The sequence below is a fragment of the Pyricularia grisea genome (assembly GCF_004355905.1).
Source record: "Pyricularia grisea strain NI907 chromosome Unknown Pyricularia_grisea_NI907_Scaffold_2, whole genome shotgun sequence".
Taxonomy (NCBI): domain Eukaryota; kingdom Fungi; phylum Ascomycota; class Sordariomycetes; order Magnaporthales; family Pyriculariaceae; genus Pyricularia; species Pyricularia grisea.
The window spans coordinates 1388077-1400842 of NW_022156717.1; the positions used below are offsets into that span (position 1 = coordinate 1388077).

Sequence of the window (12766 nt, forward strand, 5' to 3'; positions counted from 1 at the left end):
TAGCCCATCGCCTTGTCTGCATTGAGTAACAACGTGGAGGTGCTAATAAGAATTTGTTATTACAGATCACACCAAAGTCGATTGACACGCTCGGGAAGCCCTGAGATTGGATTTGAGCTTGTTTATATTGCTGACCCCGTCACGAAAAAAAATTGTGGACTGGGTTAGATTCAGGCAGATGAGGGTCAAACACTAGGCTGATGGATAACAAGACAGGCAGGCATATTGTGAATGACGACTTGTGCAAGTGCCGCTGATGGGGTCGGTCCCTTCGGTATGGTTACCTTGAACAAAGTTAACATCTCCGGATGCCGGGCGCCACTTGAAAGGTTTTTAAACTAGGTTGACAGCAGGCGGCGGTAAGTCGGCTAAGGTTCCTTGCCCGGTCAACGGTTGGTTGTAATGCTATTAACTGAGTGATGGAATTTAATTGACATTTTGTTTCTTTGGTCCTTGGCTGTTGTGGCGGGATTGCATCTCTCCTGCCGAGAGAACCTCGCCGCTTGGGCAATTTCCCATTGCATTGGCGGTAGCCATTTTTGGGGCTCTGGAGGGTACGAAAGGAAGGAAGCTGGCATCCATGTTCCAATCGATCGAGCGGAAGGTACGAGGTTGGTAATACCATCAGCTCACGGAAGGTCTTAGGTAAGGCCAGGGTCGTAAAAATCTACAATGTAACTCAAGGTACCTTACCTATCTCAGGCCCTGAAGAAAGGTGGAAGACTCACACCTTGACACCTTAGGCGACCTTGGCGACTCAGCAAATCCACCACTGGGCGGTACTTGGGTGACTGCAGCGTGTTCCTGCAGCAGTTTAGAAGAAGAGAAGCCAATCAGAAAGGGGATATGTATCCACTCTTGGATGGTTCCCCTTTTTCAGTACCCCACACCATATTTCAGCTAATTTCTGCAGCCAGAGGCAGAAGTCCCAAGCAATTCAATTGGACGACAGGGTCAGCAGGAGAAAAAAAAACAAAAAAAACAAAAAAAAAAAAAAACAAAAAAACAAAGTTGCGATGAACCATAGCACGACCAGCTCTCCTCAATTTAACCGTACCAAGGATGTCTTTACGTCGTTTGGCGCTGGCTTGTGACCCGGTTGTACAGCAACATGGTGTAAACGGGAATATCAACGATGAATATCATTCGATCGGAATCGAAGACAAACTAGCTATGACGATGCTTTTCTTTGGAATCGTCGGGATGCCGCCAAAAACGTCACCAAACGGCTTCGTGTGAAAACGACGCACATGGACCCTAGCTTCCCGCAGTCCAATTTCAGGAGCTTAGTACTCACTTGGTTAGTTCCATCAGAAACGCCTTCGTGGAAATAAGCAACTCGAGTGGTTCTCCAGAGCGATTTAGGTACCCACCCAAGCCACCCACTGGAGAGGTTAGCAAGGTGGGCAAGCAAAGCAAAACAAAGGGTCGGGTCGTGCTAATCATAACGAGCGCCAGGTTTGGTTCAAAGGGTGCCTGCGCCTACTAGAACTAGTTGTACGAAGTAGCAAAAAACTAGCCCCCAAGGTCAGATAGGAATGGCCAAGAAAGTCCAGGCATCAATCCAGCTTCCTGTTCTCGTCACCTTTGGTAGATTGGATGAAGCAAAGGCGACCTTGGAAGGGCTGTGGGCCATGGCAAAGTGGAATCCAGTAATTGCCAACGAGGAGGTGTGGGTTGTCATGTCAAAGTCGACTGGGGGCCCTATGTTTTTTTGGTGGGCCAGGGCCCTGGTTCCCCTTTCTCCTTTTCTTTTTACGAGCTCCCCAGTCCTCACTGGCGACAGGGGGGTTAGCACACACCCAGACACCGGCGCCAAGCGGCGGCCCCCAGTCCACAGGCGGACGGGCGCCATAATAACATCAACACATCGCGCTGATCGTTTGCTCTTCTTTTTCTTCCTTCCTTTCCTTCCTCACGCAGACGTCTCTCGGATGTTGTCCATGTCAATTTGAAAGCCTCGATAGCTTTCGTCCGTCCTTTACAGTCTCCTTTACCAACCACCGCTCCATTCGTTTAGCGGGCATTCATTTTTAACGACTCAAAACAACAATCCCAAGAGGAATAATATAATCTTTACTGAGCAGCAGCAGCAGCAACAATGAAGGGCTTCACTGTCGCCACTGCCGCTGTCGCGGCCCTCTCCGGAGGTGTCAGCGCTCACCGCCAGCACCGCCAGGCCCACTATGATCTCTTCGCCAAGAGGGCTTCCAACGACTCGGCCGTCTGCGTGCCTGAGTGCAAGACCTACTACACCACCTTCTACGGAGAGCCCACCCTGGTCCCGGATGCACCCAAGCCCTCCCCGACCCCCAAGACCACGGCCCCGGCTACGGTCCCTACCCCGATCGCCCAGGAGTGCCCCACCCCCGGCACCTACACCTTCCCTGCGACGACCATGGTTGTGACCGAGACCGTGACTGCATGTGCTCCTTCGTCGACCGTGCTTACCCCGGGTACAAACACCATTGGCGGTGTCACCACTGTCGTCACCACGGCCACCACCGTTGTGTGCCCCGTCCCGACCGTCAAGACCGAGACCAACGGCGACGTGACCAGCATTGTCACCCAGACCACCTTCGTCTGCCCTTCGTCTGGCACTTATGTCATTGGTGGCACCACCACCGCCGTCTCCTCCGAGACCACCGTTGTCGTTCCTACCATCACCTCCTTCCCCCCGGGCACCTACACCGCTCCTGCTGTCACCACCATCGTTGACACCAAGACCGTGGTCTACTGCCCATTCTCCACTGACACTCCGGCTCCGGCCCCGACTGTCGCCCCTACCTCGGCCGCCGCTCCTCCCCCGGCCCAGCCCACGACCTCCAAGGCTTCTGAGACTCCCTCTACCCCTGTCTCTTCGACCCCCGCGACTTCGCCTTCTGCCTCGTCGCCTCCTACATTGGGCGGTGGCAACCAGTGGGCCATGACCTACACCCCATACGGCAACGGTGGCGTCTGCAAGTCTGCCGATGAGGTCGAGAGCGACATTGCCAAGATCAAGGCCGGTGGCTTCAAGTCTGTTCGTGTTTACTCAACCGACTGCAACACCCTCCCCAACGTTGGTGCTGCCTGCCGCAAGCACGGTGTCAAGATGATCATTGGTGTCTTTGTAGGCCAGCCTGGTTGCACCAACGGCAGCCCCCAGGTTGCCGAGCAGATCAGCGCCATCAAGTCGTGGGCCCAATGGGACCTTGTTGAGATGTGTGTTGTTGGTAACGAGGCCCTCTTCAACGGTCACTGCACTCCCAGCCAGCTCAAGGATCTGATCGGTGAGGTCCGTGGTGTCCTCCGCTCTGGCGGCTGCAACGCTCCCGTTACCACCACCGACACCGTCGGAGGCTGGGAGGGCCAGGGTGTTGCTGAGACCATCTGCCCCGTCGTTGATGTTGTCTCTGCCAACATCCACGCCTACTTCAACGGCGCTGTCCTGCCCCAGGACGCCGGCAAGTTCGTTTCTAGCCAACTCCAACATGTCCAGAACCTCTGCGGTGGCAAGGAAGGCTACGTTATGGAGACTGGCTGGCCCACTGGTGGAAAGTGCATCGGTATCTCGTGCCCTGGTGAGCAGCAGCAGGCTGAAGCCATCAAGTCCATCCAGCAAGAGTGCGGCGGCAAGTCTGTCTTCTTCAGCTGGACCGACGACGACTGGAAGGCTTCTGGTGACTGCGGCTGCGAGAACCACTTCGGCTGCGGACGCCTCTTCTCGTCTTAAAAAGGAAAAACAGACAATGAAAAGCGGATTATAACTCTGCCATTTTGAATTGAAATCTTTGGCGTATCATGTTAATAGTTTTTTTCTGCCTCTGATTTCAGATGAGGAATTATCTGTAAATTTTTTCTCCTTTGTTAATTTCCTTGACCTAGCAATGACCAGCATGTGTATATTTACCGTATCTAGGCTACCCAGTCATATGAGGAATGTGCGAAGAGACAGGACCGTTCTTGTGGTATAATGTTTTGATGTGTTACTTACTCGTTTAACTTTGACTCCCGTTCGTGTTTTCATCCTTGATGAACGTTTCAACAATCTACATTTTGAGGGTACATGATTCGTACCTGCGGATGCTCCCGACCTATGAGATCGGATCGTCGGGGCCTACACCTGGGGATTGTTTGAATCTTTTAAATGTTTTGATGTTTGCACATGCTTCAACAACCTGGCTACCAAGTCATGGCTTGGTGAACGAACGGTTCCCTTCCACCCAAATCTCTGCCTCTTATTCAATTCGGATTCGGACGCCATGGGCCGATGTTATTGCGACACTCGATTGCCAAGTGGGTATAGTCGATAACAGACTTCCAATTCTTAACATGTAAGTCTAAAACTAGCAAAGCTTGAGATCGGCTTATCTTTATACTCAATCTGGTTCCCGGATTTCTACAAGTGGGCTATCCCACGTTGCTCGCGTATAGCGTAATCACACTGGACCACTATACACGGGAGGCCTATATCCTCAATGCTGACTGACTCCGACCTTTGGTATTACTGAGACATGCGATTACATGCGGAAATTCTTAAAAAAAAAAAAAGGTGTGTATAACTATTCAAGCATTCGTGATCAACGATTCACTATCGAACCAGGTATGTCTCTAGTTTTTTTATCCCTTGTTTTCTATTTTTTCTCATCCGAACTTCGTAATTGACTTCCAAGTTCCTTTGGTGATTGTGAACAGCGGAAAATTTCAAGTCCTTTTCTTGCCCAAGACGGCAGGACCCGTTGCATTTAATATGGGGCCGGATCTTCATGATTTTCCCCATCTTCTTTTCTTGCGCTCCAATGGGCGGCCCAATTCATCGGTTAAACCAAGGCCATCATGTCCGTTGGGTAGCATCGACCGCACAGGTCAATAAGAAAACACAAGCAGGTTTCCCCGCGCGCGTGGATTGTTACGTCGAGTATATGCGGGGACGATGGCACCAGATGAACCGACAACACGCTGGCCAACGTCATGATCGAACAGGTTCACATACCGAGTAAGGCAGGTAGATTACTTTAACGAATCGTGCGTGATCCATGTTGTGGAACGACATGTGACCTCGACTGGCATTTTTATACCAGTCGAGTCCCCGTCTTCCTCGACTCTTTTGGGATCACCTTTCCCTCCACTCATCTCTCCTTATGGCCCTCTGTCCCTGGCAAGACCTCCCTCCTACTTGCTGTACACGGTAGAGGAAATCCAAGAGAAGAGGGAAACAATCAGACAAGATGGGTTGGTTAACAAGCACCCTCCTCCTCGGCCTGGCGCTCTTCTCGATCGACGCCGCCGCGGCAGAGCAGCGGTCTCGAGAGAGCCTGAATGCCGGCTGGCGCTTCAGCCGCTTCACGTCCAACCCGGACGGGCTGAACTACACCTCGCTGAAGTCCTTCATCATGCCGGCGGCCAACGACTTTGTGGTTGACTCGGCCAAGCATGTCCAGCGACCCGACCAGGGCTCCGAGCCGGCGGCGCCCGAGTTCTCCAAGGCCGAGTTTGATGACGGCTCCTGGGAGGCTCTGAACCTTCCCCACGACTGGGCAATCAAGGGTCCCTTCTATGAGGGTCCCGACCCTCCCGTCGGTGGCAGCCAAGGAAGGCTTCCTAGTCAGGGCATCGGCTGGTACAGACGGACCTTGGAATTTGCGGCCGAGGACGCCGGCAAGGCCGTGTACATCGAGGTCGATGGTGCCATGAGCTACTCGACCGTCTGGCTGAATGGCAGAATCGTGGGCGGTTGGCCGTACGGCTATGCTAGCTACCGGCTGGAGCTCACGCCTTTCCTCAAGGAGGGGAAGAACCAGCTTGCCATCAGGGTTGACTCGCCTATCGATGTGTCTCGGTGGTATCCGGGAGGTGGCGTATACAGTAAGTTGGTCTTTTGGTTTTTCCAGGACGAGCTTTCATCTCTAGTTGCTACGCATTTGCTGTTGGAGTAGAGGCCGACTAACCCTGTTTCACCTAGGAAATGTCTGGCTTACCAAGGTCAACCCCACGCACGTCGGTCACTGGGGAACCTACATCACAACCAAGGACGTTTCTTCAGGGTCTGCTACAGTGGATATTGCCGTCACCGTAGAGAGCACGAGCAAGAATGAGTCTCAAGTTGTCGTCACGACAGACGTTCACGTCCTTGACGCGTCTGGTCAGCCCGGGGCCAAGGTTGCCTCGTTCGGCAATGCTACTGTTACCGTCCCTGCCGGCTCATCTATCTCGACCAACGGCACCGTGACCGTTTCCAACCCTGCCCTTTGGGGACCCAAACCCGACCAAACTCCCAACCTCCACGTGGCCGTCACAAGTGTCTACTCCGCCGATGGTGAGCTCCTCGACACTTACAAGACAAACTTTGGTATCCGCCGCCTGGAGTACACCGACGATGGGCTCCACGTCAACGGTAAGCGCGTCTACCTTCAGGGCGTTTGCCAGCACCACGACCTTGGCAGCCTCGGTTCGGCCTTCCACGTGCCAGCGGCGAGGCGCCAGCTCGAGATGCTCCAGGACATGGGCACCAACGCAGTCCGAACTTCTCACAACCCCCCGGCGCCCGAGCTCCTTGAGCTGGCTGACCACATGGGCATGCTGATTCTCGACGAGATCTTCGACACGTGGGCGTACCACAAGGTGGAAAACGACTTCGCCTCTATTTGGGACGACTGGTCCGAGCCGGATCTCCGCGCATTTGTGCGCCGCGACCGCAACCACGCCTCGGTCTGGGCCTGGAGCTACGGCAACGAAGTGCGAGAGCAGACTGTGTCGGGCGGCGAACGCACTGCCCAGCGCCTGGCGGGCATCGCGCACGAGGAGGACGCCACGCGCTCCAGCACCGTCGGCATGAACAACGCCGGTCCCAGCTCGGCCTTTGCCGCGGTCGTCGACCTCATCGGGCTCAACTACCAGGGAGAGGGCAGGACCGGCAGGCGTCCGTCATTCCCCGACTTCCGCTCCCTCTTCCCCAACAAGATGATCTACTCGACCGAGTCGTCGTCTGCCGTCTCGTCCCGCGGCACCTACGTGTTCCCCGTGCCGTCTAACAACTCGGCTGTCGTTAACATCACATCTGGTGAAGGCGTCATCAACGCCACGCGCCAAGTCTCGAGCTACGAGCTTCACGCCGTCGAATGGGGTGCCAGTCCGGACAAGGTCTTTGCCAGCCAGGACGAGTTCCCCTACGTCGGAGGCGAGTTCGTCTGGACGGGTTGGGACTACCTGGGTGAGCCCACCCCCTACGATGACGAGTCGCGCTCATCCTACTTTGGCATCATCGACCTAGCCGGCTTCCCCAAAGACCGCTTCTACCTGTACCAAGCCCGCTGGGCCGCGGCGAAACCCATGGCCCACATCCTGCCACACTGGAACTGGGCCGGCCGCGAGGGCCAGGTCACCCCCGTGCATGTCTTCTCGTCGGGCGACGAGGCCGAGCTCTTTGTCAACGGCAAGAGCCAAGGCCGCAAGAAGAGAGGCCAGTACGAGTACCGCTTCCGCTGGGACGATGTCACGTACACGCCGGGAGAGGTGCACGTCGCCACGTACAAGGGCGGCGCGCCCTGGGCCAACGCCACGGTGCGCACCACGGGCGCCGCGTCGACGCTCTCCCTGACCAGCTACAAGGAGCAAAAGACGCTGCAGGCCGACGGCGGCGACCTCGCGTTCCTCAGCGTCGCCGTCACGGACGACCAGGGTGACGTGGTGCCGACCGCCGAGCCAGAGGTCAAGTTTTCCGTCTCGGGCCCCGGCGAGATCGTCTCTACCGACAACGGCGACGCGACCGACTTTGTGCCGTTCCCCAGCCACACCAGGAAGGCGTTCCGGGCAAAGGCCTTGGCTGTCGTCAGGGCCAAGGAGGGCGGTGGGCGCATCGTGGTCACGGCCGAGGCGGATGGTTTGAAGAAGGGGGAGTTTGTGCTTAATGCTTGAGGGAGAAGAGAGAAAGAGAGAAAAAAGGACATTAGTCGGGTATTTTTTCTTTTTTCTTTTGGAGGGTAAAAAAATGCAGCGATATTAGCATGCAAGCGTACAAATAAATGACTGTTGTATGAAGAAAGCGGGGAGTTTTTCAATGATGAATAAACTAATATAGGCTGCAAAAGTACAGAATCTCTAATTACCTCAACATTCGTGCACTTGGCTTGATGTGTTTGAGTTTTATTGCCAAAACTCACTTTGTGGCAACTTTCGAAATGGGCTTCCGTCCATGGATGTGATGATATTTGAGTCACTGGGGTCGGCTTTACAAGTTACGGAGATGAATAATTATAAATAACTAGTCTGTCATTGATTGTATCAGATGGTCTAAATTCTATAGTGTTCCACTTCTGAACTAAATATCCTGCACCACTGTTCTACCATTCCCTCCAATCTGGCTTATAATCCTATTAGATTTGGACCTGTGGTACTTCATTTTGAACCCTATTGGGAGGGTTTCCGGCGACCTTTGCGGTTGGATTTCTCTGCCAGACTTCAATTATATCAGGAGTGCTGTTGGCCCTTTCGCGGGCCGGCTTTTCCTCCCAATCATGAAGGCCAATCAAATGGTTGTAGAACTCTTTATCGCTATCAATATAAGCGTTACATACGTCGCACCTCCAATGCGGTCTAGTTTCCAATTGGGGGTTGGATTTCCAACCCTCAACCCGGGGATCGGTCATTAGAAAATAAAGCGATTTAGGCGATGATTGTCCAGAAGACGACGCCCCATGATGCTGAATGTTGGAATTGTCTACAATTGGCCCCTTGGCGCCAACCGCTTTGGGCGACGAGTGTCCAGAATACACCTCATCAGGCGGAATTCCCCCTATGATTTCGACCTCATCAGCCTCGGCTGGGGCAAGGTTCTCGGCTAGCTTCTTGCTATGCTTATGTCGATTACGCAAATGTGCTATGTATGCGTCTCTGCTCACACATCCCTCTGTGCAATCCTGGCAGCCCCAAATCGGCGTGGCTTTCGCGTTGGGGTGGGATTTTAACCAATTTTGAACCAGGAGCTGGTTTGAATCGTAACACCAGGGTATTTTGGATGCTTCAAGCTCTGGCTCTTTCCGGTGGATTTGAGCAAAATTAGGAGGAAAGTTGGCCATTGAAGCGGCGGTCTGCTCGTGTTTACGATGACGGGCAGTCAAATGTTTTTCGAGATTCTTTTTGGACGCAAAATAGGATCTGCATTTTGGGCACTTCCACGTCTCTATAACTTCAAAATTGGGGTCGTTACTGAATTGTTGAACCCGGCGATCTGTTATTGTTAAATAGTGATATCCTTTGTTCCAGTAGGTTTCTGGCGGTTGTTTAAATAACCCACGACGCTGAATCGCGGAATGATGATGGTGGTGGTGGTGGCCATCTGGCGATGAGCAGGCGGCAGCACCAATGGCGAATAGTGCCAAAACTTGAAAGAATGTAGAGAATTGCATTTTTGTTGGTGTTATTGACGAGGAGTGTTACAAAAGGAGAAGCAAACAAGAAGACAAGAGTTGTAACAAGAATGAAAGAGAAAAGAAAAAAGAGGTAAAGGCTCTGTGTTGAAAGAAAGCATGATAAGAAAGAAATACAAAGACTTGTGTTGGTTTGCGGCTTACCTTTAAATATACAGTTACAGTTACAGTTACATACCCACTGGTTTTTTTTTTTTTTTTTTCTTTTTTAAAAAAAAGTTTCGATTACACCTTCTCAATCCAAAATTAGGTACTGTAACTTCGAGAACCCTTCACGGCTGTGAAGCTGAATCGTTGGTTGCTATCAATAATTGACGAGAGTAAAAACAAGACTAAATGATTAGAAAATAGAAAGAAAAACCCCCACGGGTGAGTAAAATAGAAATGCGCAAGGTGTGTTTTTAAATAGGGATATAAATGTTGCACAGCTGATGATATTCGAGCAAGCAATCTCGCTGTAGTGATTAGAAAAAGTCGCTGACTAGCAAGGAACATATCTCCCGGCATGGCCGCAAAAATCAATGCAAACTCATCTAAAAATAATTCCAAGAACGCCACGATCAAACCTTTTAACGGACAATTCGCCGAACTCCAAGTCTGCTAATCGCTTAACTTGGAAAATCGGTCTAAATAATAGGTTTGTCCTTAGCAGGTTGCAGGGGTTTGCATGCCGTGTACCTCCGGAGTTGCCCTGCGTCTGATCGCCAGCAAAAAAAATTAACCCCAGGACAAAAACGATACATTGAAAGCCTACGGTATCTGATCTGTCTAAGATGTTAATCTCGCCAGCATCAGCGACATAGGGCGGCTTGGGCGGCTTGGGCGGCTGAGTCCGACAGGGCACGCTTTTTTTTTTTTTTTTTTTTTTTTTTTTTTTTTTTTTTTTTTATCACTTGCGAAAAAAAAAGTTGCACCTGGGCCACACTAGTCCTGTGTACCTTGAACCTTGGACTCGTGGGTGAGCACTTGAAAGACCTGCACGGGTGGGAGTCAGGAAGCCAATCACTCTGGCGACGACGCATGGCTGTTAGCTTTTTTGCCTCATGTACTTCGGTACCTTGAATCTATAGTCTAAGAAGGTTTCCTTCGGATACTGATCAATATACAAGAGTCTCACAAATCAAAGCGTGCAATGAAACGGATTCTGTATTCTGTCAGGGCAGATGTTGTCACATTAAGCTTCTCACACTAGACTAGAGCTAGATAGAGCTAAAAAGGCGTCCGAGCCAATGATAACAGAATTACAGGCGGTGATATACCTGACCTGCAACACGCGGTAGTTTGCATAAACGTTATGCTGGAGAGGTACTAGTAATCAAGCATCCCTGGAATGGCTTGAGAGATGACAAAAAGCCACAGAGGCCAGTTCCAGCTGATCTCACTGTAGATAGAATATGCAGGGCACAGCCCTTGTCGTTTAACTTCGAAACGGAGGAATAGGCAAGTTTTCCAATTCCCATTATTCAGCCATGAGCTAAATTAAACAATGCCGGAAAATGACTCTTGGAAATAGGCAGTGGCGTGTAGAATTGCCTTTCTGATAAGGGAGGGACCTTTTTGATGTGGTGTCCAATTTTCGACGAGCTCGCTCCTGCCTATCAACCTGGATCAAATAGATGAACTATCCAGGTAGTTCAGTAAAGAGAAGTAGTGGACTCTAAGACGGTGCTTGGATGGATGAATGGGAAAACAGACCGTTGATTGCAGCGGCTCGCAAGCGTAGAAAATCTCTGGGCTAAAGAACGGTAGATCATGTCGGTTTTTATGGTTGTGAGAGCAAGCTGTATTACTGTTGCAATCTTTAATTTCCAAAAGAGCCAAGAGCGGATAATAATATTTACTATGGAATATATATTTGGCATGTATTACACCAAAGTTCATGCGCATGCAAGTCATCCCCTAACCCGTTATCTTGGGGGCTACCATCACACCCCCTAATCTAAAAGTCTGCTATTTTATTCTCGACATAATTTGCTCCAACAGCTAGAATAGAATCTCTCTCTCAAGTGTCGCTGGGAGTAAAAGTTTTCACCAAATCGCCATCTGTAGGTCTGCCAAATCTGTACTTTTACCCCTGAGATCATGACACCAATAACCAAACTGAATCATGCATCGCACACAAGTGTTGACAATGTCAAGTTCCCTGCTCACCTGCTTTTGGATGTTGCGCACTTCTGAAGGCAACGCATCATTGGACACGTCGTCGTGGAAATGAAAGTACACAGGCTTCAGCTTCCCGAGTCGCAGAACGCCTAAATGATGACAGTAACCCTCTTCTTTGGCGGACATGAGGAAAATACTTATTGCGACTCTAGTAGTTCGTACTGGAAATCTCGGCCCATTGGGACACGCTGTGGTTGACACGCCCGAGCAGGTCCGCTTTATTTAATCCCAGACTGTTCGCAGATCATCGACACTGCCAGTGACAACCCTCAGCGAGGTTATCATATGATGCTGTTACTCTTGAATGTGATGGGGTATTAGTCTAAAATCGGCCGCTCATCGCCAACGTACTGTATCGCTTTTTGAACTTGGGTCAAGGCCGACCTACCAGATCCTGAATATGAATACACGCATCGTGGACAGTGTCGCACCAGTGGGCCATGTTTACGAACATGCACTGCATGTATGTGCATCAAGTATCACAGCCTACGACATCAAGATGGTGAAAAGATGTTTGGGGGGTGAAATTGTCTTGATTCGAGAAACTAAGACACCCAAAAAGGAACCCAAAAAACAGACCCAAAAAAAAACTCTTGAACTTTGAACTTGATCCACAAGTCTATATGAATCAAGTCAAAAAGAAGGCCCAAGATACTCCAAAAACAAAACCCCAAACCCCAAAAACTCCCAAGAAAAAAACCAACCCAGCAAAGAAGAGACCGCCCGACACGTCTCGCTCGCTTCAATACGAGGAGTCCGTGTTTCGACCGAGAAGGTCGCGGTTGCGCCGGTCGATGGCGCGGTTAGCCTGGTCTATGACCTGGCGCTTCCCTTGTCTTCTGCGATCCCTCCAGTCGGAGGGACCAGCCTCGCCCGCCGCCGGCCAATACTCCTTGGCGGGCATCACGTCCGAGTCCGAGCTCGGATCGTATGGGATCCGCTTCTCCAGCACGATCCCCTCGGCCTTGCCCTTGCCCTTGTCGAGGGGCTTGGAGCAACAGCAGCCCATTTTGGTGGCTGTTGAGAGAATGTAACAGGGTTTGGTTAGATGATGGGACTTGGGTGGATGTGAACAAGATCGAGGAGTGTGGGTTGACACTTACTGGTGGTGGTGGTGTTGCTCTTCTTAAAAAAAAAGTATTCTTGACCTACGAGGTCTTCTCGTAAGGCAAGGTAAGCTGGCGAGACCGGTAAAG

At 51.4% G+C, this 12766-nt stretch overlaps 4 protein-coding genes across 4 annotated transcripts; 3 read left to right on the forward strand and 1 right to left on the reverse strand.

Annotated features, from left to right (window-relative positions):
• Window positions 1-2101: 2101 nt before the first annotated feature.
• Window positions 2102-3715, forward strand: PgNI_02965 (uncharacterized protein; the record flags this gene model as incomplete). The annotated part of the gene is made up of 1 exon (XM_031123021.1): window positions 2102-3715. One exon carries the CDS (start codon window positions 2102-2104, stop codon window positions 3713-3715), a length of 1614 nt encoding a protein of 537 aa, XP_030983895.1.
• A 1168-nt stretch (window positions 3716-4883) lies between these two features.
• Window positions 4884-8165, forward strand: PgNI_02966 (uncharacterized protein). Its single transcript, XM_031123022.1, has 2 exons — window positions 4884-5847; window positions 5945-8165. The coding sequence occupies exons 1-2, from the start codon at window positions 5211-5213 to the stop codon at window positions 7894-7896; spliced, it is 2589 nt and encodes an 862-aa protein (XP_030983892.1). The 5' UTR covers window positions 4884-5210; the 3' UTR covers window positions 7897-8165.
• A 3857-nt stretch (window positions 8166-12022) lies between these two features.
• PgNI_02967 (uncharacterized protein) lies at window positions 12023-12604 on the forward strand (the record flags this gene model as incomplete). The annotated part of the gene is made up of 3 exons (XM_031123023.1): window positions 12023-12033; window positions 12279-12372; window positions 12425-12604. 3 exons carry the CDS (start codon window positions 12023-12025, stop codon window positions 12602-12604), a joined length of 285 nt encoding a protein of 94 aa, XP_030983893.1.
• PgNI_02968 (uncharacterized protein) lies at window positions 12313-12579 on the reverse strand (the record flags this gene model as incomplete). Its single annotated transcript, XM_031123024.1, has 1 exon — window positions 12313-12579. One exon carries the CDS (start codon window positions 12577-12579, stop codon window positions 12313-12315), a length of 267 nt encoding a protein of 88 aa, XP_030983890.1.
• Window positions 12605-12766: the final 162 nt, after the last annotated feature.

Excerpts from the sequence above, each read along its gene's own strand:
- PgNI_02966 (XM_031123022.1), top strand. The coding sequence starts at position 5,211 with ATGGGTTGGTTAACAAGCACCCTCCTCCTCGGCCTGGCGCTCTTCTCG. Across the intron at positions 5,848-5,944 it reads TCCGGGAGGTGGCGTATACA|GAAATGTCTGGCTTACCAAG; the intron begins GTAAGTTGGTCT and ends TGTTTCACCTAG.